The sequence below is a fragment of the Gallus gallus genome, chromosome 4 (genome assembly GCF_016699485.2).
Source record: "Gallus gallus isolate bGalGal1 chromosome 4, bGalGal1.mat.broiler.GRCg7b, whole genome shotgun sequence".
NCBI lineage: Eukaryota > Metazoa > Chordata > Aves > Galliformes > Phasianidae > Gallus > Gallus gallus.
Genome location: NC_052535.1, coordinates 29,261,362 through 29,285,350, shown reverse-complemented (window position 1 = coordinate 29,285,350; position 23,989 = coordinate 29,261,362). Strand labels below are relative to the sequence as shown.

The 23,989-nt window shown below is 42.8% G+C and overlaps 2 protein-coding genes and 2 long non-coding RNA genes across 9 annotated transcripts in view; 2 read left to right on the top strand and 2 right to left on the bottom strand.

Annotated features, from left to right (window-relative positions):
* Window positions 1-673: 673 nt before the first annotated feature.
* On the bottom strand, window positions 674-11,047 carry ELMOD2 (ELMO domain containing 2). Its single transcript, NM_001277915.2, has 8 exons — window positions 10,790-11,047; window positions 10,287-10,315; window positions 8,991-9,085; window positions 8,101-8,230; window positions 7,086-7,219; window positions 6,445-6,513; window positions 5,168-5,301; window positions 674-4,751 (listed from the first exon to the last, which is right to left on the bottom strand). Exons 1-8 carry the CDS (start codon window positions 10,932-10,934, stop codon window positions 4,594-4,596), a joined length of 894 nt encoding a protein of 297 aa, NP_001264844.1. The 5' UTR covers window positions 10,935-11,047; the 3' UTR covers window positions 674-4,593.
* Window positions 11,048-11,070: 23 nt separating this feature from the next.
* Window positions 11,071-16,297, top strand: LOC121113206. 2 transcript variants are annotated; one of them, XR_005859329.2, is made up of 4 exons: window positions 11,071-12,818; window positions 13,676-13,850; window positions 14,221-14,312; window positions 16,188-16,297. It is a non-coding gene; the product is annotated as an uncharacterized LOC121113206 (long non-coding RNA). The 2 variants fall into 2 exon arrangements; XR_005859328.2 differs by having other exon boundaries at window positions 16,177-16,297.
* Window positions 16,139-16,672, bottom strand: LOC124418361. Its single transcript, XR_006939081.1, has 2 exons — window positions 16,409-16,672; window positions 16,139-16,314 (listed from the first exon to the last, which is right to left on the bottom strand). It is a non-coding gene; the product is annotated as an uncharacterized LOC124418361 (long non-coding RNA).
* A 118-nt stretch (window positions 16,673-16,790) lies between these two features.
* Window positions 16,791-23,989, top strand: part of MGAT4D (alpha-1,3-mannosyl-glycoprotein 4-beta-N-acetylglucosaminyltransferase D) — a 30,393-nt gene continuing 23,194 nt past the window's right edge. For 3 of the 5 annotated variants that reach the window (XM_046940478.1, XM_046940477.1, XM_025150516.3), the window contains exon 1: window positions 16,791-16,889. In XM_046940478.1, the coding sequence (XP_046796434.1) occupies window positions 16,799-16,889 (91 nt within the window). In that variant the 5' untranslated portion in view covers window positions 16,791-16,798. Of the gene's footprint in view, window positions 16,890-17,179; window positions 17,299-18,833; window positions 18,915-23,989 lie in introns of all 5 variants that reach the window. The other 2 variants (XM_046940476.1, XM_046940475.1) reach the window with 2 other exon arrangements.

Below are 23,989 nucleotides of genomic sequence, written 5' to 3'. Positions count from 1 at the left end.
TCTTGCTTACTTTGTTTTAGCAAACAGTGCTCAATCAATACTGGAGATAGCTGGTGATCGTTAGGGAGCAGTAATAACCACCTTCCCCTGGCAGCAGCAGACGGTGGTGCATAGCAGCCTATAGGTGCAACTCTTATTCTACAGCCAAATTTTTGGACCGCCGCTGTAGTCGTATCTTTAGTTAAGAAAAAATGTTTCTTCGTGGAGAGGGAGAGAGGAAATGTTAAATGTCACAATACACAACAATTTATCAGCCGCGCCAAACTGACTTTCCCATCTTACAATTTCCTGTTAGAGCAGCTGTAAGATTTCAAGCAGACCTGCACGTAGGCCTTGCTCTGTAGCACGAGATGGATCTTGAGAGTTAAAAATAAACACCTTTCTGTGTAGATGTCACAGTCGGATTTTAATCTCTCTAATCCCCTTTCTCTTGGTGTTTCATTTTTAGATCTGTATCTTGGATGCTGATTTTACAACTAGAAGATGTAGGTGAGGCAGCTGTCTTATAGTTTTTTGCCATTTCAGCTTTCATATATATCCATGCTCTGCAGCCTCTACTGCTTCTGTTAACTGTGCTGTACAGCTGCTAGGAAAGACATAAATGCACGGCTAACTGCAAACTGTTGGTCTTCTAACAGTGACAGCAGGCTGGAACACACCAATACTGACAGCGTTTTTAATAACTCGTTCTTTATTTCCTACCATTGTAAACATAAGTTTCCATTACACAGACATCACAGTTTACGTTATTGCTTTTATACTGTGGTAAACATAAATTTCTATTAGTATGTAGTTATCTAAGCACAGTGTGATAAGGAGAAACTGCCCACTGGCAGCACTCTCAGGTGTCTCTTTCCCCCCCCCCCCCCTCCACCACTCCCTTCCCAAGTGAAAGACAGTATACAGACTGGCACAGGAAACATCAGTCCCAAGATAGATCACCACAGCACTATAGCAACACAAAACAAACAGGGATGACCAAAAAAATCCACTAGTTGTATTTTCAATAATCGTGACTACTGAATTCCCACAAACCTTTTCCATCACAGTAATTCCTAAGACAAGGCTAACTAACATTCTTGTTTTTAAACGTTTATTGAAACTAGGATGGAAAAATCTAGGGAATGGATGCTTGGGGTTTGCTTTTTGTTTGTTTTACCCCAGTGAGTGAAAATCCAAAATTACTCGAGGTGCTTGAATTGGTCCCTTCTCCTCTTGCCCTTTTAGGACAGGACATCCCATTGTCTGCACTATCAGGTGGCAGAAGCAGCAGTTTAAAAACATTTCTGTTTCTTAGGTAGCACTGTCTTCAAATCATGCTTTCCAATTACGTTGGTTATTTTTGAGGCCACGTGTTCAATGAATGAAAGACAAGCTTCTACCTTGACTTGTAATCATCTTTACATACCTCCACATTACTTTGTTCGTGGTGCAGTACCATGTTTGAAGCCTATGCTTGAACAAGGGCAAGGGAGGTAGTTTGCTAAACAGTTGCTACAAGAACAACAAAAATTAGAGAACCACTTTGTGTTCAGTCTTATTTTTTGTCCTAAAATGACTGTTAGGTATCAGCCACCGTGTAGTGAATGTTTTGAGGATGCAGCACGTTAGCAAACTAACAATACTTAAAAGTTCCAATAAGATAACGCATGACAGTTAATAAATAACAGCAAGAGAACTTACCAAGTTTTAACTTGTAGGACTCTTAGAATAAACTCCGAGCAACAACTTCTGCTGTGAAACAAATTGATTATATCAACTTGCAGAGAGGCAATGTTTTCTTTTCCATAGCCTTAGGATTGTCATTGTAGCAGTTGGTATAAAACACACTGACTAGTAAAACACCATCCTAAACACTCCTCTAATGCAGTTATACCTCCCCCGCCCCATGTTCTAGCCACTACCACAATACACTTAGCCCACCGCCAGTGCGAAACAGAGAGAGCTGCTACTACTCTACACACAGTGACTCTCAGAAGAACTGGGGTACTCGTCACACCAAAATACATGCAGGTTCTAACCATTTACTGGGAAACTGTAGTGGAGCCTAGCAAATACTCATCATAAACAAATACTACGTACAAACTAATGCATTCCCATATATACCACTCATCTGGTGATGGTTGGGTTGACATTTTGTAATTAAAAAAAGCTAATGAAGACGTATTTTACAGAGCTCAACATACGTTCTAGACTAAGACGTCATTGTTAAGTGACAGGAAAACTAATGATGGTAGGGCTTTAAACGCCTTAGCAATAGTTACACAGCAGCCTCCTAGAGATCAAGGAGCTGAATACAAGTTTCAAGGCTGGAAGGACCGGCATGTAGGCTCTGTGAGCTACCACTGCCAAAAAAAGAAAGAAAAGGTTGCAGACTCTACCAGAGAGGAGAGGGATTTCTGAGACAGTAACAGCTCTGTTACTGTCTAGCAAGTGGAAGATGAAATAAAAGAATGGGATCTCCTTGTCTGGCAGCAGCAGCAGGAATCTTGTGGTCACTTCCGAAATGCAAAAGGTGTGCCCCATTTACTTGCAAATGAGACCTACAAGCAATAGCAAAAATCATTAAAGAAGACTAGCACGAAAGAAGCTGGGACTAGTACATAGTAGACAACTCGTTTTCAGCTCCTTCCCTCCATCAGACTTTGGGAATGTCCAATTTGCACAGGGAGCAGAGAGAAATGGCACCGCGGGATCTCAGTTTTTTCAGTGGTGACATTTACAAGACTCCAAGAACCTGGGAGCAGCAACAGAACTGCTGTTCTCCTTACAAGCTATGGTATAACCTTACGTACTTGCAACTACAAACAATATTTAGGTTTACTTTTTAGTAGAATAGTATCAGTCCAACATAGGTGAGCTGAACCTCTCTCCACCCTGTGCATGGTAAACTCAAGAACTGTTCAACCATTATCGATAACTAAAGTACCATAAAAGAAGACAGAACTGCATTACCTCCTGTGTGTGTATATATATATAAAATACATATTGTATACCATGACCAGGAGCTTTCCCACTAACACAAAGATCACAAACGTTTAAGGGACTGAGAGCAGTGCAAGAAGTCCCTGTTTATACGATAGAGAATCACATAAATACTGAAGTGGGGAAGCACCTCTGGAGACCCCATGGTCCAAATTCCCCCTGCTTTAAGCAGGCTGCTCAGGACCTCGTCCACATGCGTTTTTAATCTCTCCAAGGAGACATAACATTACATAATATAATAATAAATGTAGTGTTTCTGCAGCGTAGCATTACTCATCACATAAAGGAGTTTGTCTCTTTCCTCTCCTGTTCCAAATCTGTGTTCTTCAGGAGCCTCATCATTATGAGTCATAGTTGTTAACTCATTTACCTGAGATGATTTAAAAATTAAAAAAATAACCATGAAAGCCTGTGTTAGCATAACACTTTTGTGCCAGTGTGCTGGTTAGGTACGTACTGATAGAGGTTTTCCCAATTAACTCAAGCTTCTAAGGCTACGATCGGGTTACAGAACGAAAATAAAACACTGACTGAATAAAGCAGAAGGCACTTGTTTAGTAGTAGGTTTTAGGAAAAGAAGTGATGGTTTTACCAAATCTGTTTAATGCTGCTTTAAGCAACAATTTGTCAAAATACACACAGGAAATCCTATTGATTAGATTGTCTGAGGATGCCAAGGTAAAGGAATGTGTCACAGCTGCATCCTTCCATGAAAAAAAAAATGCATTTTCATTAGAAGTTGGAGTTAATTTTCAAAGGATAGATACGGCAGATGCAGCTGTGGGGTTTGTGTTATTTTACATTAATGACTGAACACTCTAACTCCCTTGTACTTCCCAATCAGAATTCCCCATCATCTGCTAAAAGAAAGGGCTGGCGGCAAAGTCAAACGTCTCAGATCAGAAAGAATGGAGAAGTTTCACAGCGGGAATGTTTTCAGAAAGAGGACCCGATCCTCACGTTGTTGATTTATGATTCTTTTTCTGTTTGTTTGCAAATGAAGCTTTTTCCAAGCACAGACATTTGCTGGTACAAATCCACAGGCAGAAAACTTGCTTAGCCAGAAGGAATTTGTAGTACGTACATCGGTACGTTGCTGAATTAAGCCTCTTCTCCAAGATCATAAATGACGATGCATTCCCTTCATCGCAGAAATAGAACGCTGACAAGTGGATCATAGACTATACATACAGAATGAGAACGCAAAGGGCCTAAACCAGAAACCTCACCTAAAGAAAGCTTTAAAATACAATGATCACATAAACCTATTAATGAGAAACACTGTGCAGAATAAATATCTGCTTCAAGTTTTTGCGCTAAGAAGTATAAAAGAAATTGAGAGCAAACGATCCGGAGGATCTTCAGACATCCAGGTTAAAAACAAAACCAAATTAAACAAGATAAACGCACACACAAAAATGTCCTTTGGAGAATAGCATATAAGAGCTGTAAACAGAGGTTGATTGTCCGAGCTTTCTTAACCCAATTTAGCTTGCTTTTTTCTTTTCTATGCAAAAGAGTTCTATTGTTATACAGTTCAGAGTGAAACTTGCAAAACCAAATGCATAATTCCCTTCTTGACGCAGAACCTGATGTGCTGCAGAGGACTTACGGTTTCTTTGTATTCTGCAAGGTTAATATCACATCATAATCCAGTAGAAGGCCCTTAATCTTGTCATGGAATTTTTCTCTGTACTGGTTGAAGTGCATAATACTTTCCGGTTCTTCTTCAAACCAAAACTTATCAAACTCATAAACCAGATAACCTGTGAAGAAAATAAGTACAGATCTACGCAAACGAGCTCTGCAATTTTCTGCCTTGAGCTTGTTAGACCTACAATGAGCCTTTAGACTCTGTTCAGCCCCTTACAATAGCGAGTGCCTCGTCCCTGTTAACTGCAACCTCTGGGGCGCTGAAATAATGAATAAAAAACAAATAAAGATCTGCAAATACTGAATTTTCAGACTGCAGATACAGAAAGCCACCTCGATTTATTCCTTAGGCACGTATTTCTGCAGCACGGCAACTCAGTGTTGGTTGTGGTTCCAATACCTGATCTTGCTGCAGCCAGTGAGGAAAAAAGTGGAGGTGCCCTTCAAAAATAAATCAACCAAATGGAAGGTTCTCTCTGTCGTAGGTCTACCTCCAGTAATCTGTACTGAAAAAGCCACGGATACTTACAGTAAAACTGATGGAAGTGTTCCATTTGTGGCAATCCAGGGACCATGTTGTACAGGTGAGACTTTAAAGCACCATTCTTAAGTAAGCTGTACGCCATTTCAGTCAGATTAATTCCAACTATTGCATAAGAGTATCTGCAACAGCAATCACAGTTGATTGGTTTTTTTAACCTTATGTGTTGAAGGACTTAAAAGTTTCCCAGAAACAGATGGCACCGCAATAACTGTAAGAGTCAATTTTTCCTATAATACTTGTTGACAAGCTAACTCTGACCGACAGGCCCTTTTTCAGTTCCCTATTTCATCTATCCTCATAAAAGTGAGCTATTGAAAAACATGTAATTTCCTCCACAATAGTTTCGTAAATGCCTCCGTGAGGCAACGAGGAGATGGGAAGGCCAATTAATACTGAATTCAGGTAACTCATTTGAAATGATTATATCTCCTGGGGCATTAAAAATCATGCATGAAAAAAGCTGGTACAGTTTCTATAGCACGGTCAGCCCAACTTATTCTTCACATTAAAAATCTGCTTTTCTGTTGCATGGATATAAAGCTTCGCTAAGTAAGTTTTTAAAGGACTGATAAAATGAGTGTTTAAAAAAAAAGGAGAAGAGGAATTTATGTCAGTGATACACGTACTTCATTCATGTAAATGGCACAGGAATCTCATCAGTCATCTAATTACGTATGGTAGTATTCCTGACAATTAAAGTCAGGAAAGTTTCCCACTCTTAGGAGGTGATTGTGTTAACTGGGGGGACAGATGGATCGAATAACGTTATACAGACTTACCATCTCTTTTCTGTATCTGAGTTGTTTTCAAACACACACGTTTTAATACACAGCATTCAAAGATGAAGTAAAACCCTTGAACAGCAGCAGAACACTCACTTGTATTTACTTACTAGAGAACAAGCGTCCAGCAAAAAAGATAAGAGGGAATCTATACCATCCCTACATGGGATAAATCAGAAGGTGAAAAAAATAAGGATTCATTCTACATCTAACCTAAGGCAATTAAAAATACAGCTGACATTCCAAGTGTTAACCTATTTTGCATCACTTCAGTCCTCCCGAGTCTGTTCTTAAAAAAAGCTGCCGACAGTTCTGGTTCTGAAAATGATTCGTGTTCAGTTTCTCAGGCCTTCTTCTTCTTTGGCTTCTACTTAAATGGAAAAAAACACAAATATTTTCCTCTTCATTTTCAGAAAAAGTACCTGACAGTCTTCACACGCCCTTCCACAAAAAATAGCAAGACAAAGTCTTATGACTTACCCCAGTTTTGGGTGATTTGAATGAGAAAGGATCTGACGAGCTTCGTTGGTGTAATGCTTACTAAAATACCTGCCGGTGTGAAACAAAACCTTCCATTAGTTTTAAGTTCATATTTAAAAAGACTGTGTTCAACATGGGCGTGTGTAGCTTTAAGCCAGAGCTGAATACCGCTTCATACTGAAAACATCACAGAACAAAAACCAAGGAGATGTCACAAAGTTAAATTATATTCAGTCTGAGCCCATAGAGTTTAAAAAAGCAACACAACTGACGTGAAGTTCAGCTCAGCCCAACTAACTTAGCAAAGGTATTGAACGTGGTTTTCATGGCAGTAATTAATTCAGAACCTTAAAAAGCTTTCAGCAAATTACTTTTAAGGCATAACCAATCACGTGGTGCCAAAAACAAGGTGTCTGCAGCAACTTTGCTTCTCCCCTCCCTTCATCTCCAGCCAACAAGATGTTAGAAGAAGTACAGCTGCTACAATCACTGCCTTATTTTAAAAAATGGCTTTTGTCTGCATATAAGCACCGTTTCTAATTGCTTTCGTTTAGTCTTTACTGAAAGCAGAATTAACTAGTGCGAACTCATAGGTACTGCAAACTCCTGAGAGCAGAACTGCAGCACTTTGTTTTACTTACACCAGATTCACTAATCCCAGCAGGCCCATCCCTCTGAAGTCTGTTTTGGGGTCATCGCCTTGGAAGCCAATGTCACACCACTGCTTCGTGATTCTGGCCTTCAGATTTTCGTGAGGCATCAGCAAATTCCAGAGCTGCACAAACATGTTACCGTGTTATGCGTTGCTCTGAAGTCTTCCAACTCATAATTCAGAGCACATTAGAGACCACTGACCACGGCACAGGACACATACAGCCTGCACACTGTTTGCTGTTAGTGGCGATCAGGAGTCGTACTGTAATAGCTTAATCAAGCAAGTATGAAAACGATTACATTTAACTTTACAAGTGTTAGTTTCCCTTCACAGACAATACAGAAGCAAAGACTTGTTTCATTTCCAAAAATAACTTATCATATTCTGATAGGGCAGCAGTATTCTGAAATATGAATTCACCACAAATCATTGCACAAATTTGGGACTTCCATGACAAGGTGAGTCCTTACGAATGACTAAGAAAAGGCCATGCTGATGTATTTGCACGCTTGAAGTTACTTAAAAAAGCCTTAAACAGAATTATATCATTTGTATGCTATTACTTGTACTGATCATTGAATACTGGAAGACAGAACTGTCCCCTTCAACACTGATGCAGTAATAAGAAATCACCAAGTGGGTTCATTTTTTAATTATTAAGTAACTGTTAGCTGAGAAATGTATAGAAGTGTGGGTGAAGTTATACATCTTTTCAGCTAAGATTCTCCAGTGACCTGTTAGGAAAACTAGTCTGCTGCTGCTGTTCTATCTGATTTTACAGCAAATGATCCCAGCGCAGGCAACGATCGTTTACTCACTTGTTATGCTTTGGCATTTTATTTTGATGAGCCTATAATGGCTTAGAAGTTTTCTCGTGGAAAAGAGCTTTCATGAGGGCAGCTTCTCATAAAGCTACTTTTAAATCAAGTTTATTCCAACTGCTGAACTTGATGGTGGGGGGTGGGTACAGCTTTTGCTTTTAGTTTGTGGATCTTTTTTACCTCAATTAACTGTTCCTCGTGTTCTTCGTTATCTGAATCATATGTGACCTTCCTCAGATTTTCCACATCCAAGTAAAGTTTTTTATAACCTGTTATCTGCAGTAAGGACATATGCAGATTTGTCTTAAACCTGGAATAATAACAAATAACAGAAGCTATTAAGAGGCATAGTTAACCATAAATTCTTGCTTGAACAACGTTAAGGAAAGTCTTAAGCACAACATAAATGTTACAGTTTGGAAGGGCTTTACGTTTACATGTCATATATACTTCAGCATACTGGTATTGTTATTCGGATCCTATTTCTGCTTATAAAAGTGCTAGCTGATTTGAGAGCTGCACAGTCAGGACCTCTTCACTTACATGCATGGAAGTAATGCCCCTCAGCTAAAATCTCTGACGACACAAAAACTCCACACATCATCCTGACTACTGTACTGTACTCAATCCAAACTCTGACATAAACGTTACAACCTCAAAGAAGAGTTTCATTCTGAACAGTCAAAATTCTAGTTCAGGTTTTCCCCTCAGTCACTCGTAATTACTTCTTCAGAGCAATGCAAACTATAATCTGGCATCATTATATTCTCTCAAACGTATCTGAGCAACTACAAAGTTCATGACACAACTTCTGTGATAATGCTACTTACAAGCAAGGAGTAACACAAGTGATCTGTGGAGGATATGTTATCTGAAGTTCATGTCCATTTAAACTTTGCAATTTATTTTCCAGAACTTCGATGTGACATAGCTATACCTTATTTTCTAACTCCACATAAGGGCTGGTGCTGAACTGCCCAATGACAGTATCAGACCAAGCGACAGCAGGAATGTGACAAGAAGTCAGAATTGTTGGCCTTGAAGATCCCATGTCAGACTTCCAAACGTACCTGATATCCTTCTGTTCAATTTTCTTTTCTTTCATTACATCTCTGACACACTTCTCTATTTCGGTTTCATCAGCATTTAGGGCATTTCTTAGAACCTAAGAAGTTTACAGAGTAAAAGACCCGTGAGGAATGCAGAAATTAATGCAGAAATCTATCATCTGCTTTACTGTTGTTACTTCTCAGCCTCTGGATGCCTGTCACATGGGTGTGCTTTAAAAACTAGGAAAAGAGAACAGTCGATAAATTGAAAATGTGTATGATAAATATGCTCAAATCACATACAAGATCTTCAATAATTAGCTTAATTATTAAATTTCACTTCAATAAAAACATGCAATTTGAAGGTGACCCACAAAAAAGAGAACACCCAAGTTTAGGTCCTTGTTTGCCTTCAAATGCTGAACTGAAAGATGATCTTCCTAACCTCAATCTAAATAAATGCAGCCATTAAGGAGCAAAAGTGACTAAACTTCAAGAAAGAAATAATGCTACAAAATTAGGAGACAGTAAACTAATGAAACTGAGGTACGAATCCTGAGCTGAAACAACAGGACTCAATATAAAATTCTGCTATTCTACAGTTTTCTAGAACAAAGGGCAAATGCTCATAATAAATACACTCTGCCCATCCGAAGTCACTTAGCAACTATTTTGTTTCTTCTTCTGAACTTCTCATGGTCACAACGCATTCTTAATACAATTAACACTCACACCAACGCCATTCTGTTTCAATGAGGCCAGAGGTAAGTCCTTCAGAACTGAACTGAGAGATGCTCAAACACCCATTCATGCTGTGCGTCACTGACAACACACGCCTGAGGGCACTGAGTGTTAACTACAGTACCTAACTGCTGAGGAACGCTCAGTATGAGCTTGTTAGTTAAAAGTCTACCTGCAAACCTGCACTCTTCCCAATGATTAGGGGAAGTACTGCACAGGTGGCACAGAACTGCTCTCTCTGTATCACCCGCCTACGTCCCATTTCTGGTTTCTGCAAGACCAGCATGGCAGACTGCTGTGGCAGGGAGAAGTGACCCTCTCCAGGATGAATAACTCAGTGCCACGACTTGTCTGACTGCTGCTGAGGAGCGATGAAGGGGCGCGGGGCTGTTTGGGAAGCTGTGTGATTAATCCTGGCATGCAGAGCCCAGAACAGCGCTCTTCTCCCTCCGTCTCCTCCTCCTCCACTTTCTTCTTCCCTCAGAAAGCATTTTCAGGCACCTGCCTCTGAAAGAAGGTCGATGATAACAAATAATTACCTCAGTTTTTCACGATTTTATTATTTGTAATAATTACCTTGCTTTTTGATGATCCCAGTGAACGTTCTGCAATAACAACATAAGGAAAGTCACTTACATTGAACTGGATTAGTTTTATTAGTTTATAATAGGCGTTCTTGTGCTATTCTGAGTAATTTTTGGATGACGTGGGTAGGGCAACATTAAAACCAACAGGTATCGAGCAACTGAAAGCCTTAAACCACGGCCGTTGATGATGGATGCTGAGTGCAGTACTGAAATCAGACTCGCACTTGGCGGCACGTGACCCGCCTCCCTCCCCTCACAGACGAAGCGGTGCATTATTTTATGTGCGGCTTTTTTAACGGCGTGAGGATAACAGCGAACAGCACCGGGTTGGCTTCAAGAGGAGGCAGCGATCGCGGCCTCGCCCGGACCCCCTCAGGCACCATTCGCTCAGCCCGCAGGACCCACGCGGTGACGTCAGGACGCACGCGGTGACGTCAGCACGCCCGCGGCTCCGCACGCGCTCCCGCGGCCGCCCCCCCCACCCCCGTTTACCTATGCCCAGCGTCCTCCGCGCGCCCTCCTTCGCGCCCTCAAAGACGCGCTGCAGCTCGCACTTCCCCGTCAGCAGCCGCCAGAGCCACTTCAGCCAGAACCGGAAGTAGCTGCTGTACAGGAACCCCCACAAGTGCACCAACATCTCTGCCCGCGGGGATCTCCCCTCACCGCGGAGCTGCCGGCGCCCCTCAGCCCCGCGGGCCGGCAGCGCTCGGCGCCCCGCAGCCTCCCGCCGGAAGCCGCCCGTCGCCTTCCTGACCTGGAAGTGATGCCGGGAAGGGGGGGACGGAAGTGCCGGCTGCGGGGCCGCCGGGAGCGGCGGCGGGGAGGGAAGGGCAGGGCCGTTCCCGACGCCGTTGCCGTGTGTTGCGGACCCCGCGTGGCCGCGCGCCGGCCTCTCAGTCACGGGCTGGCACAGTGTGTCCCTCAGAGCCGACCTGCGCCAGGACAGGTGGCCGCCTCAGCCCCAGTCTGGCACCAGCGCTCACCTTCACCGCACTCCTGGTGCCTCACTGCGTGCGTTTAATGGCTGCTTGCTGAAGTCTGTACGCAGCCGTGTGCTTGGAGATGTGCCCCCCTCGCTGCGACCGAAGGGAAATGTGATCAGAAAGGAGATGTGAATTGGTCTGGGCTACCTGCTTGCAGGGAGGGCCTCTGCGCCGTGCCCCTCACTACAACACACTGAGGCCCTGGAGTGTGTCCAGAGAAGGGCAACAGAACTGTGAGGGGTCTGGAGCACAAGTCTGTGGGGAGCGGCTGAGGGAACAGGGATTGATCAGTGTGGAGTAGAGGGGGCTCAGGGGTGACCCTATTGCTCTCTACAACTGCTTGAAAGGAGGTTATGGCGAGATGGGGGTCAGCCTCTTTTCTCAGGTAACAGCCATAGGATGAGGGGCGGTGGTCCCAAGTTGCACCATGGGAGCTTCAGGCTGGATGGTAGGAAAAACTTACTAGGAAGGGTGGTCGGGCACTGGAATGGCCTGCCCAGGGAGGTGGTGTAGTCGCCATCCCTGGAGGCATTCAAGACACATGGATGTGGCACTGAGGGACATGGTTAGTGGGCATGGTGGGGACGGGCTGATGATTGGACTAGATGATCTTAGAGGTCTTTCCCAACCTGATTCTGTGGAGCCTTCTTTGCCACAGGTTCGGCCCAGGTGTTTGGTTTAGTACTGGTAGGCACCTCCATTGTATTATTGTGAATGGTTATTTTAGTAAACATGGGTTGAACCTTCAAGACCAGCGGAAAGAATTCCTGTTCCTCTAAATTGTATGCAAAATTTGATTGGAGAGCAAAACGGGAGCCGACATACTTGCTTGGCCACATTCTGATATGTTTCTAAATGGCTGGAAATAGAAGCACCTTTTGCACAGAATCAGAAGCCACATGGCAGGTCCGGTGGCCTGCATCCCAAGGGTGGTTCCAGGGGTGGACCAACACATTTGCCATTGGCCCTTTGTATTTTTGCTGTCACAGGGATGCGGAGTTTCATGTGGGGGAATCACTGACAGGTCAGCTTCAGTTGTTTGATTTCAATCCTGATTGCCTCTCTATGGGGAGAGCTCCCTAGATACAAGGAAAAAATCTTTTAGAGTGAGGGTGGTGAGGCAGTGAGGTTACCTAGTGTTGTGGTTGATGTCCTGTCCCTGGAGGCTTTCAAGGCGAGCCTGGATAAGGCCCTGGGCAACCTGATCTAGCTGTGGTGTCCCTGTTCACTGCAGGGGAGTTGGACTAGATGGCCTTTGGAGTTCTCTTTTAACTCTAAGGATTCTATGGTTCTATGAGAGGTGGTGTATCTTAAGAGATAGCAGGTGGTCATTCATTTTTTCCAGCGTGGCTTCTTAAATGAGTCATTTGACTCTTAAAACACTGGAGTGCTACAGGATAAAAATAAACTAGAAAGTATTTCTCTTATTTGGTGATAGGAGGGTGTGATGGTTGTGTCAGAACGATCTTGGCTTCAGCAGCAGTGCTGTATTACAGTTTGGGAAGATGGAGGAGTCGCAGCGACGTGAAGAAATGCGGGTAAGAAATTGAAGGGTGGTCAGGTCCTTCCTGTCAGTCTCCATGCCCACACACTGATTGCTCTGAGATAGCTGATGAGGAGAAATAGCTACTGGATTTAGTTCGAAAGTCCAGCAGGTGCATCCTCACAGTGTGGGTCTGTGCAAACAATGCAACAAATGGAAATCTCAGCAGATGGCAGTTTTGTTGGTGGGTACCAAAATAAAGCCTTCCTACAGCCTGCTTTAGGAGTTTAGCTTTCTGTTGTGTATTTTTAATTACTCAGAAATATCTTCGTATAAGGATGGTTCTTTCTTTTTTTTTAATGTTATTTATGCTTACATAGAAATCCCTTTTCATATGGATTATTAAGAACCAAAGCCACATCTTTTTGTACTGCAAGTTTTGGACATTGTTTCGCTTTGTCTTGTGGTAATCTTTAGCTGTAGGTATTCAGAGCACGCTGCTGTTGTCTTCTCAGTCAGTTCTTACTGCTTCAGTCTTCAGGACTGATGCAAAGAGTATGTGGTGTTGATGATACGTTATAATTAGACCTATTGCAGTAAGCCTAAAAAATGTGTGGGTCTCATTTCAGAGTGCTTCTGAAATGCACTCAAGAAACAAGTTTTAATCTATTATTTTTTTTACTCATAAAATATGTTAAAATCTGCATTTGGAACACAAACTGTAACCAATTATTACTTCAAAAATAAAGCATGCCTTTTTGATATTTCTTTCACAGCTTTTTATGAGTTATTAAAAAGATGCAGTGCCTAATTACTGTAAATATGGCTAAAGATAAAGGTGATACTATATAAGTCTGGGATTTCAGGGGTGTTAATGTCACTTTCTGTTCTAACCTTGATGGTGTCTTTCAGTGTCTAACAAGCAAGTGTAAACTCTTAACCCAGAGCTTCATTTGGTCCTACGTGCAACTGAGTGATCCAGCAGAGAACGTCCGATGACACAAATGCTACTGGTTGAACTGACGTTTCTGCATCACAGTGCTCAGTCAATTCATCAGTTACATTAGGACATTCAAAAACGTAAAAGGTAGCTTAGGAACACAGTCTTCATTTCTTTTTGTGTCCAGTTGGTGCCTTCTGCTACCACCTTCAGAGAGACTTGGGCTTAAGGAAGGATAATGACCTACCGTTCACCTTTTAAAACTACATTTCATAAATGACAGCAGGGCAAATACTTTAGCCAGCAGTATCAGCTGGATCTCTACAGTCAGAAAGCGTTCCATGGCACTGACTGTTACCTATTGTTACGGGTAGTTATTCTTTGTTTGTGTGCCCTTGGAGATGAAGGACGGCAGCAACATGCATGCAGAATAATCCTATTAGTTGTTTCACCCATGAGCCTGTGTTTTGTCAAATATTTATTTTAATCTTTCATATCTCTATTCTTGCTTACACAGAGGTGTGTGAAAATAGCACTGAAAATGCAACTTAGAAGAAAAGACGTTCAGTTAAAGCACACGAGGACAAGCCTAGAAACCTGTTCTGGCAGGTAAGGCATCTCAGTGGAACCAGCCTGCTGAACTGCTGGCTCAGTGGAGGTGGTAGGGTTACCCTATGGTAATATGTTCTACTTGTTTGTTCTTTAACAGTTAGGTGGGTTTTTTTTTAATTATCAGTATGCCAAAAATGCTGCTGAGAGGTAGGAAAAGGAAAAAAAATAGCACATTTTACACTGGTCTCAAGTAGTTCTTGAACATATGCAGTGTATTGTGGCTGCGCCAGGGAAGGTTCAGGCTGGATGTTAGGAAATACTACTTCTCTGAAAGGGTGGTCAGGCACTGGAATGGGCTGCCCAGAGAGGTGGTGGAGTCACCGAGCCTGGTGGTGTTCAAAGAGCATTTGGATGTTGTGTTGAGGGACGTGGTTTAGCGAGAACCATTGGTGAAGGGCGAATGGTTGGACTGGATGATCCTGTGGGTCTTTTCCAACCTTTGTGATTCTGTGGTTCTAAGAGAGCACTGGGTGGAAGATGTTAGGAAAACATAAAGCAAGTAAGAGGGGCTATTTGAGAGCAGGTCTCAAGGCAGTGAAGTATTTTATGTTTCCAATGATGGGGTATTTGGATTTATTATCTTTCTTAGAGAAGCAGTTAATGGATTACCCCATCTAAAGTTAATATACCAGTCTTGGTCAGCATAAAGTGAGTGATCATCACAAGTCAGCGTGGCTAAGTATCTGCTCTAGAGTCATCCTGATAAATAATATCTAATGCATTCAAATGTTGCCTGTACAATATGCAGGCTGATCAGTAGCTATGTGATGGTAATACTTAGAATTCTAACTGGCTTAGAAAAGAAACTAAAATGTATGTTAGATTTCTGCTGTTCTTGTCTTTAGTATCCCTCCATTATATGCATGTTCACTTTGGCTTGGTAACATATGCACACCAGGCAGCCAGTTGATAGGCATTCCATTCCTTCTGTATGACATACTTAATGTTTATCTGTTTCTCATAGGACTGCACATCTATTTTACTAATAATGTGTCAAAAACTGCACTGATCTTCCATTAAAAGGAGTGTGTTGAGCTTTTCATACGTTAACTTGGAGAGAGAAGTGGCAGTGAGGAGGCAACAGAGCATAAGAGTGCTGAGTTGTAGTCACTGTGGTAATAGCAAGAATTGCAGACACTTAAAGCAATTGTCATTTAAAGAAGATTTCTTAGTAAGAGCAAAGACAAAGGAAGATACAGTGAGTGAAGGAAGAGGGCAATGTGGTGACTGAGTACAGATCAGGAAGGAAAAGTCTAACTTCAGGTTTCCAGGTGATTCACAGAGCCATACTCAGAGCTGTTGTTCTCTGTATACAGATACAGGCCACTTAATGGTCCCCTGTGCTATTAATGAATTATAAGATTTATCACTCAAAGTCTCTATTAAATGGAGAAGTAAACCTGTCCATAGAAACGTTCAAACACAGGCAGGCTGCCCTAACCTAACTAAGAAGTGACTGATTTGCATGGGAGGTAGACCTGTGAACAGCTGTTGAGCATGTCATAGCGAAAGCCAACAACTGCTCATGGATAGGTCTGAAAATGCCATATATTTTTCCTCATAAAACCTGGTGGCTCCATTAAAACCGTGTCCACAGAGCAGGATTTCCCTTCCTTTACACTATGGGAAGGGTGTTCTGCTGCCAATTGCTCAGAATCATCGATTGGTTTGGGTTAGAAGGGACCATGTAGTTCCACCCCCCTTGATATAGGCAGGAACACCTCCCACTAGAGCAGGTTGCTCACAGCCCCATCCAGCCTGGCCTTAATGCTTCCAGGGTGGGGGCATCCACAGCCTCGCTGGGCAGCCTGTTCCACCGTCTCACCACCCTCACGGTAAAGAATTTCCTCCTAATATCTAGTCTGAGTTCAGTCCTCAGCTGAAAGTACATCCTTCACCTCACCGAAGTCAGATGCTTCTTCAGCACCCAGTGCCTCCATACAGCAGCACGATGAATTCCAGCCACTACATATGGATCTGCTTACGGAGTGCCGAGGACCTACAGGGGAAGAAAGAGGCACGTGTCCCCTCATGGCTGGCACGAGTATGTTACCTGTGTGCTTTAGATGTCATCCAGTTACATTCTGCCTCACTTTCGCAACAAGGTGGTGACCGAAAGGCTTTGTTTCCTTAACTGCCCGTGTACGTTGCAGCTCGACCTCTTGGTACAATCGTACGAGGAAAATGCCACCTGCACCGTTGGTTCTAAAAGCCTACGGACAAAGCAGCGTCGTAACCACCGGCAACATAACCACGTCGATGCCGGGATTTGAGCTGACAGCCGACGCGTGCCGCAGGCGGCGCTGGAAAGGAGCGGCGGGGCCGTTAGCGCCCGGGCGGCTGCCCCGCTCCCCGACGGGGGGGGCCGGGCGCTGCCCCGCTCCGGCACGGGGGCGGGCGGCTCGGAACGGACACGCCCGTCGGGCGAGGCCGGGCGGCCGGCGGGTAGCCGGGCAAAGGCGGCGGGAGCGCCCCGCCGGGAGATGCGGCTGCGGAGCGGGTGGCTGCTGGCTGCGCTGTGCCTGGGCGCCGCCTTCCCCCTGCTGTGGTACGCGGCGTGGGAGGGGAGCCGAGGTGAGAGCCGCCGTCGGGCGGAATTGGTAAAGCTGGTGCTATTTTCCGCAAATAAACTGGAGAACTCTCCCTAATACCTTCAGGGCCGGTAGATGGCTTGTCGTGGGATAGTTCGTTTGGGATGGGGGAGAAAGAGTAAATCTTTAAGAGCTTCCTGTACGCTTTCAAAATGGGCTGGATTTACGGGTGCAGAAGATTTAAAGTAAGCCAATTATTAGTTTCTGGGATGGACACAGAGCTCATATCATCTGCTCCATTTTGCTTATATTGATCATTCTTGTGAGCGATAGAAGTGGACTTGCAACTCAACGCTGAATATTGCTGAGCAGTGCTGATCTTCCTGCCCGTGTCCTTTCTTGTCAACCTCACAGCACTTGACGCTTCACGTGGCAATTCTGCTAAGAGCGGGGTAAGAGAAAGCACAAGTAGGACGTGTCTTAAGAAACTGGGATCCAAGGGATGATAGAGTGCTTGTCACAAGCAATCCCTGTCACCGTTCTGTTGTGGCATGTGTTTTGTGGCACCTTTGCTGAAATGCCATTTTTATTCGGCTTCCTTTGTGCCCTTTCTCTGCTGGTGTGCTCTGGGTTGGTTGGTTTGTACCTTTTTATGGGCGTGTTTATTCTTCCTTCTATTTGTATATTGATTTCCACAGATGTGTCCTTCTCCATAGCCAGCTCCTCTCAGATAACGTAACTTTCCTAGCTATTTTAGCACCTGTGTTATTAACAAGCTTTTAATCGTTCCGAATGTTAACACAGTGTTCAGAAGCATTCTCTCTTGAGCTTGATACATCTCACAGATGTGCAAAAAGTTAATAATCTTATCTAAAGGAGCATGTGGTAAGTTAGTTTGCGCTGGCAATTTCACTGGAAAGATACCATTTGCACTCCTGTGTGTTGCTAGAAGACAGCAGTATCCCATATATGCCTACTAGAACCCCACAAATCACCACATGTTGTTACTTTTTTTTTTCCCAATAAGAGAAGGATCAGGAGCAAACCAAACACTGCCCCACTGTCTTGGCTGAGGATCTGCCTAAGCATGGGCTTGAAATGAATGCTTCTTCCTGCAGCAGGCATATACCTCTGCTCTGACATTGCTGAACCCTTTTCCCCCCATTGAACTTCCTAGAAGTCCACTCAGAGCGCTGCAGGAATTCTGCTTTCCTCTCACCTCAAAAGTGATCTGTTTGTTTCCTAATGCCCTTCTCACTTACCTCACCTGTTTCTGAGAGCTCAGGTGCTGTCCGATTGCTTGTCAGCTCCCATTTCTTTCACCTGTCTGTCAAATGTGCTTCTTTAGCTCATTTTTTTTTCCTCCAACCTCCAGTTGCTTTTCTTTGCTTATCTGATCTGCCTGTTAAAACATTCAGGCTGTCTTGGTCTTTAAAGGGTGTATATCACATGAAGTGGCAGTCAGGAGTATGCCCTTTGCTTTCTGGTCGTCCGTGGTTTCTTGATCTGTGGTGACACTGGGGTTGTATATGAGCTTTTTGGTTTGTTGTCTAACAAGGCATCCTGGCTCAAAAATAGTGATCTGATGTACTCTGATAACATAAGCAGTATCTAATAGCCTTGTCAGCTGTTGTGCAGTTTGTTTGCAGCCTTCCAGCCCTTCAGTATTAGATAGAAGCGTGAATCTCTGTCCTGATTTCAGTGCAGCTCAGAACTAGGGACCTTTAAATGCCTGGTACTAACGTGCTGCTTACCTGGGAAGTTTCTGACTGAAAGGGTGAGATGTAATGCAACTACAGGTAACACGAACTGGCATGGCAGGGACAGTGTTCATCACCACTTCCACCATTAGAAATGAACATTTAGGATCTGACGGAGTCACTAAACTTCGGCGGTTTTGGACTTTGATTCTTGCCTCTAATATTACAGACATTTTAACTATACACGAACAGTTTTCTTACTCAGTTTTCCCTTACTTTATAAACAGGTGCGAGCAGAGGTTCCAGCTTCAGCAAGCTGACTGCTCCTTGTGGCAGAAAAATGATAAAAGTCACCAGAGAGACAGTTGGTAATGGCCACATCTGCAGCAAATCTTGTTACAGTTTGTCTGTCTAAGCTTGATTGTTTCAGCATCCTCTAGAGTGCTTTCACATGTGGGCTGCTATTGCCAACCAACCTTGTTGACTGGTGTAGCAATACCTGTCCCACATCCTGCGTGGTTTGGCTCTGAGCTTTTTGGTTCCTCCCAAGGCCCTGAGCAAGACCTGTCTGAAGCAAACAGTTTGCATCTGAGGGTAGGGAAGGCTGTGACCAGGTTGATGCAGATGTTTCTGCTGTTACACAACTGAGTTACAATCTGCTTAGTAATTCACCTGGCCAGAAGTATGTTCCTTCATATGAATACACATGAAAATTTATAGTTATGGAAAATAATACGTGTGTTAACAATGTATGTGGTGATTTTCTTGTACAGTTTCACGGTCTTGCATGTAATATCACAGGTGTATCAACGTAGGAAAGTGAGTGTAAGAAGGTAACAAACCTTTTTTGCAAGCCAAGAGTGCATTATAAATTCATTATGAACTCGCAGGAAGTTTGTTCTCTGGAAAGACTACTCCTGAATTAGAAATAACCTGTGTGATGTGACAAGTAACAAGGGGTTTATAGGAGTCATGGCAGTGAGGTGAATAGAATCTCAAGTGGCAGTGCTTCTTAAAGGTGCCTGTAAAAATAACAGCGTTAGATCAGTTTGAATCGATTTAAAGTGTATTGCTACCCCCTTCACATGAATTTGTGGGATAATTAATCCAAGTAAATTGATATTTGCTTGGAAGTTAGGAGAAGGTGATGCTAAAATATGATGTCACGTATAAGCATATTAATACATATGTGCAAGCATCTTAATACACGTGTGTTGAGGTAAAGCTGGATTTCCATCCTTATTCCTTTGAGATAAGGGAGAGAAAAGAAGGAACTGTTCACGCTTAAGCACATTCACAGAAGTATACCTAGGCTTTATCAGATTGTTTACTATATGAAATGTTTCATAATTTCACAAAGCTTAGCTTCAGAGAGAAGAGGTGCAAAGGGTTAGAAAGATGTTTCTGCTGAATGTCACTTGTTTGCAGTCGAAATACTGTCATGTACATACTAGTACAAACAGCAGATTACACATTTCTTCTTCTTATTTCCAATAACCTTTTGTACCTGATGTGACACGTGGCTTCTGCAGCCCAGCCCCTGCCGTGCACCCAAGCGGAGCTCCCCATGTGATTCTGTGGATTGTGACGGAGCTCTCTGCAGGTTTCCTGTCCAGCCCTAACTGGCATGCTCTGGCTTCAAGCTTCAATTAAGCAGTGGCAGAATGACACTTACTGAATGCTTATGGAGACCAAACAGTGAGGGGGCTACGTTGCAAAATAGTGTTTGGTAGCTGAGAATATGCTCAGTCAAATAGTGTTGCTGTGCTCTTTGTATCTGTTGCAGTCTCTGTGGAAATAAAGAGGTGGTGTTACTTTCAGAGCTACGTACATGCAAAGAACTGATTGCACATGCAGGTTTGCTCAGCATGCAGTCAGGATGTGACCGAAATGCACAGTGTGGTAAGGAAAGGTGCTCCTCCAGTCCTTAAACTGCTTACTCAGTTTCCTTGTGTGGTTCTCCATTTAAAGAACCAAGAAAAATAAAATAAAAAGAGCAACCTTAAGTGGAACTTGAGGCTTAGTATTACTGATCCCACGTTTTATACCAAAATTTGTATCCAAGACTTACTGAGGTTGTATAGTTTAACTGCCTTCTACATGGGTGTTTTACTGAGTTAAGAGTCTGCTGCTTTGTGCAGTTAATTTAGGTGGAATAGTGGTTGCATTGCCCTTAGAAGTAGAGGAAGGAGTAGGCTCATAAATTCTGTAAAGGTTCAGGTACAAAATGAAACTGATGACTGTTGTTATTTGTAGAGGAAGGGATAAGGAAGATTACTGACTACTCATTGTTTGCTGTCTGTGTATCATCACAACGGGTACTTAAACAAGTGTAAACACATGGCATTCACCCTTTCCTCATGTTCCCCCTTAGTCCTGAGGAACAGTTTTATCCCAAAATAATTTATTTAGTCGGCAGGCATTTAATAAAGTGTGAGTATAAATGGGTGATTGTTGCTACATCAGGCAAACCAGCACAAATATTTAAAGTAGTAACCAGAATGAAGCAGTAACCATTTAATTATCCAAAGTAATGAGTGCAACTTATTTATTTGATAAAGACCATATTCAAATGGGAATTTTCCACTGCTATTAAGAACCTTTACTGTGTTACTGACCTCACTGTATTAAAACCATACCAATTATGTGCAAACCCCAAGGTATATCCTTTTGATTTATGTTTCTACTTATTTTAATTCTCTTGCTTTCCTACATGGAAATGTTCTGATTACTTTAAAATTCCTTTTTGAATGCAAAAATCTCAGATCTAAAGTGAAGATTGTTTCCTAATGTCTTAGGAAATACTATCAAAAGCCACGTTTGCTTTGAAATGTTTGTTTGCTTCTCTATTTTCAGTTAGATATAGGACGTAAATGGGCTCAGTAAAATGTATTCCCTGCCAAAAACAGCAGCAAGTCTTCAGTCATCGTACAATTTATTTTTAAAATTCAGTACTTCACCTTGATCTGCCGTGTACTTTTTGAAGTTTATTTTGTCTTGTTTGTTCATTTTAGTGTTGTAAAATGATTTGGATTCTCTTCCTAGACTCTCTATGGAGGAACCCTAGCTTCTCGCACAAAACTACTGGCACTCTGCTTTTATCTGCTGTCACTGTGCTAATAGAATGTTCCTCCACTGTCCTGAAGCTCCTAATGTGGATATAGCCAAAGACAAGGGGATGCACTGGGACAGCATGCTGCTTTCCAGCAGCTTAGTACCTTTGCGTAGCTAGGTGCCTATACAGCGAGCAGTAGGACACGGTGAGAGAACCCTGGGCGTGTATTAAGCCACGTGGTTTGGCCTGCTAAGGTCACATGTGTGATGCTACTGCAGGGCAAAGGTTTCTGCCAGCCAAGTGGGACGTGTCTGAATTTTCTCCTTCTACTTTCTGGACCCTGCCATACTGATAGCCTCTGCAGTGAGGTTGTTTTAGGGCAGAGTTGACTGGAAGCAGTTAGAGGCTTCCCAGTCGATCAGCCTTCCTTTTTCAGCTGCGTAAAATAAATCACCATGAGCACTGATTGACTTCAGAGGCTCCTGAAGGTTTAAGATGTATGTTAAGATGTGCTCTGTCCCGTGGCTAAAGCTAAACACATGAAACTACCCCAGTTCTCTTCAAGGTTAAACCTAAGGGGTGAACATACCCAGCACAGGTGAAGATACCTTTGATGTCATGATAAATTTCCACGCTTATCTCTAGCCTAAAATAACTGTATTGTAATGCTATAAAAAAGATATTTAAATCTCATGCACAAATGCAGGGAGGTGTCCTTACCTGGAAGGGTGCTTATGTGCCCTCGGACTTTAGCACACTATTAAATTGAGTGTTTGTCTTAGAACTGACTGTTCAAAACTAAGACAGAGGCATTGTTTGCAGGATTTGTCTTCCTAATTTTAGGGAAACAAAACTGAGCTTGTTACACGCTTTGCTAGATTTAGAAATCTTGGTATTCTAGTTTAGAGTAGTTACAGGAAGACAATAAACTGCCGCAGTTATTAGTGCCACGCATGCCTCAGTGGTTTAATATGCCTCATTAATCTGAGTAGGGAGTGGTGGTTCCAAGTGCAGCTAATGGCAAGATCTTTTGCAGTTCGTGTGTATGTATAGTTCTCTTTAAAGAAGGCATTAATGACAACTCAGTCTCCAGAAGAAAGTGTCTGTGTATGGCAAAGAATGTAGCTTGTAATCAAAAATAAGAACAAGAGTAACTGCTAGAATATGGGGTGTTTTTCTCCACCGTTTCTGGCACTCCTAATTTTCCTTTAACTCTTTCTTTTTTCCTTGGGTAGGAGGGGATGTTGATGAATCCTTCCAGAGCTCCTCTATATTCCCAGAAATCTATGGTTAATAATGGAAGCATTTATGATGATAGGAAGTTATGTGTGGATGGAGATGAGATAAATAATTATTAGACTTTCAGTATGAGTATGTTTTAGAGATTAGCACTGTTTCTATACAATTTTGGTTGGCAGTGCAGAAAGTTATATTTCTGTATGCACTGGGAGATAACACAAGACTGTAGTTAAGCCAATTTGAGCGTTAGCTTCTCAGAACTGCTGCACTCATAAATATACATGACAGTATAGTAAGCAGAAGGAGTACTGTAGTAGAGTTGAAGATTCACTGAAAAGCTTTGAATGCTGTCTCTGAATCTGGCTGTATTTGTTTCTAATTTCTTGCCCCCCCCCCCCCCCCCCCCATTTTTTAGCCAATGTAACTTCATTGAAATTTCCTAGTAGGATTTCTTCAGTACATTGAAGTGTTTGTCAGTTCCCCAAGGAGAGAAGGAACATTTATATTTATTCTTTTGTCGTTTTGCCATAGGTCCTCCTAGAAGAATCATAGAATCACTTGAGTTGGAGGAGACCCTTTAAGGTCATGTAGTCAAACTCCCCCCCACTGAACAGGGGCACCTACAGCTCAGTCAAATTGCTCAGAGCCCCATCCAGCCTGACCTTGAAAATCTCCAGGGTCAGGGCTTTCACCACCTCTATGGGCAACCTGTGCCAGTGCCTCACCACCCTTATCATTTAAAACAAAACAAAACAAAACCCTAAAAGATTTCTTGCTACTTTCTCTTTTTACTTTCTCTTTTTCACCCCACAGTCCCAATCAGTTGGAGATAGAAGCCTTCAAAGAGGAGGCTATTGCTGGGGACAGGCGTAGTGCTTCATGATATATTTGAAGCTTCCTCCTCGCCTCCTCGCCTTGCCAGAGTTATATTCATGGAAATGCTCTGCGGTTCTTTCCAACCAAGCTACTGGAGGACACTGTTTTGGTTCTGTGTATACTTAGAAACTTAGAGCAGTGCTTTCCACGTGCATGCTAAAACTCATTTCAACTTAATGACTATTTAGTATTTAGAGTATTTAGCTTCATAGTATTTCTGTTTCAGTCTTCATAGTTTGCTAAACTTTTATCAGTAATAAACTTTGATTGTGA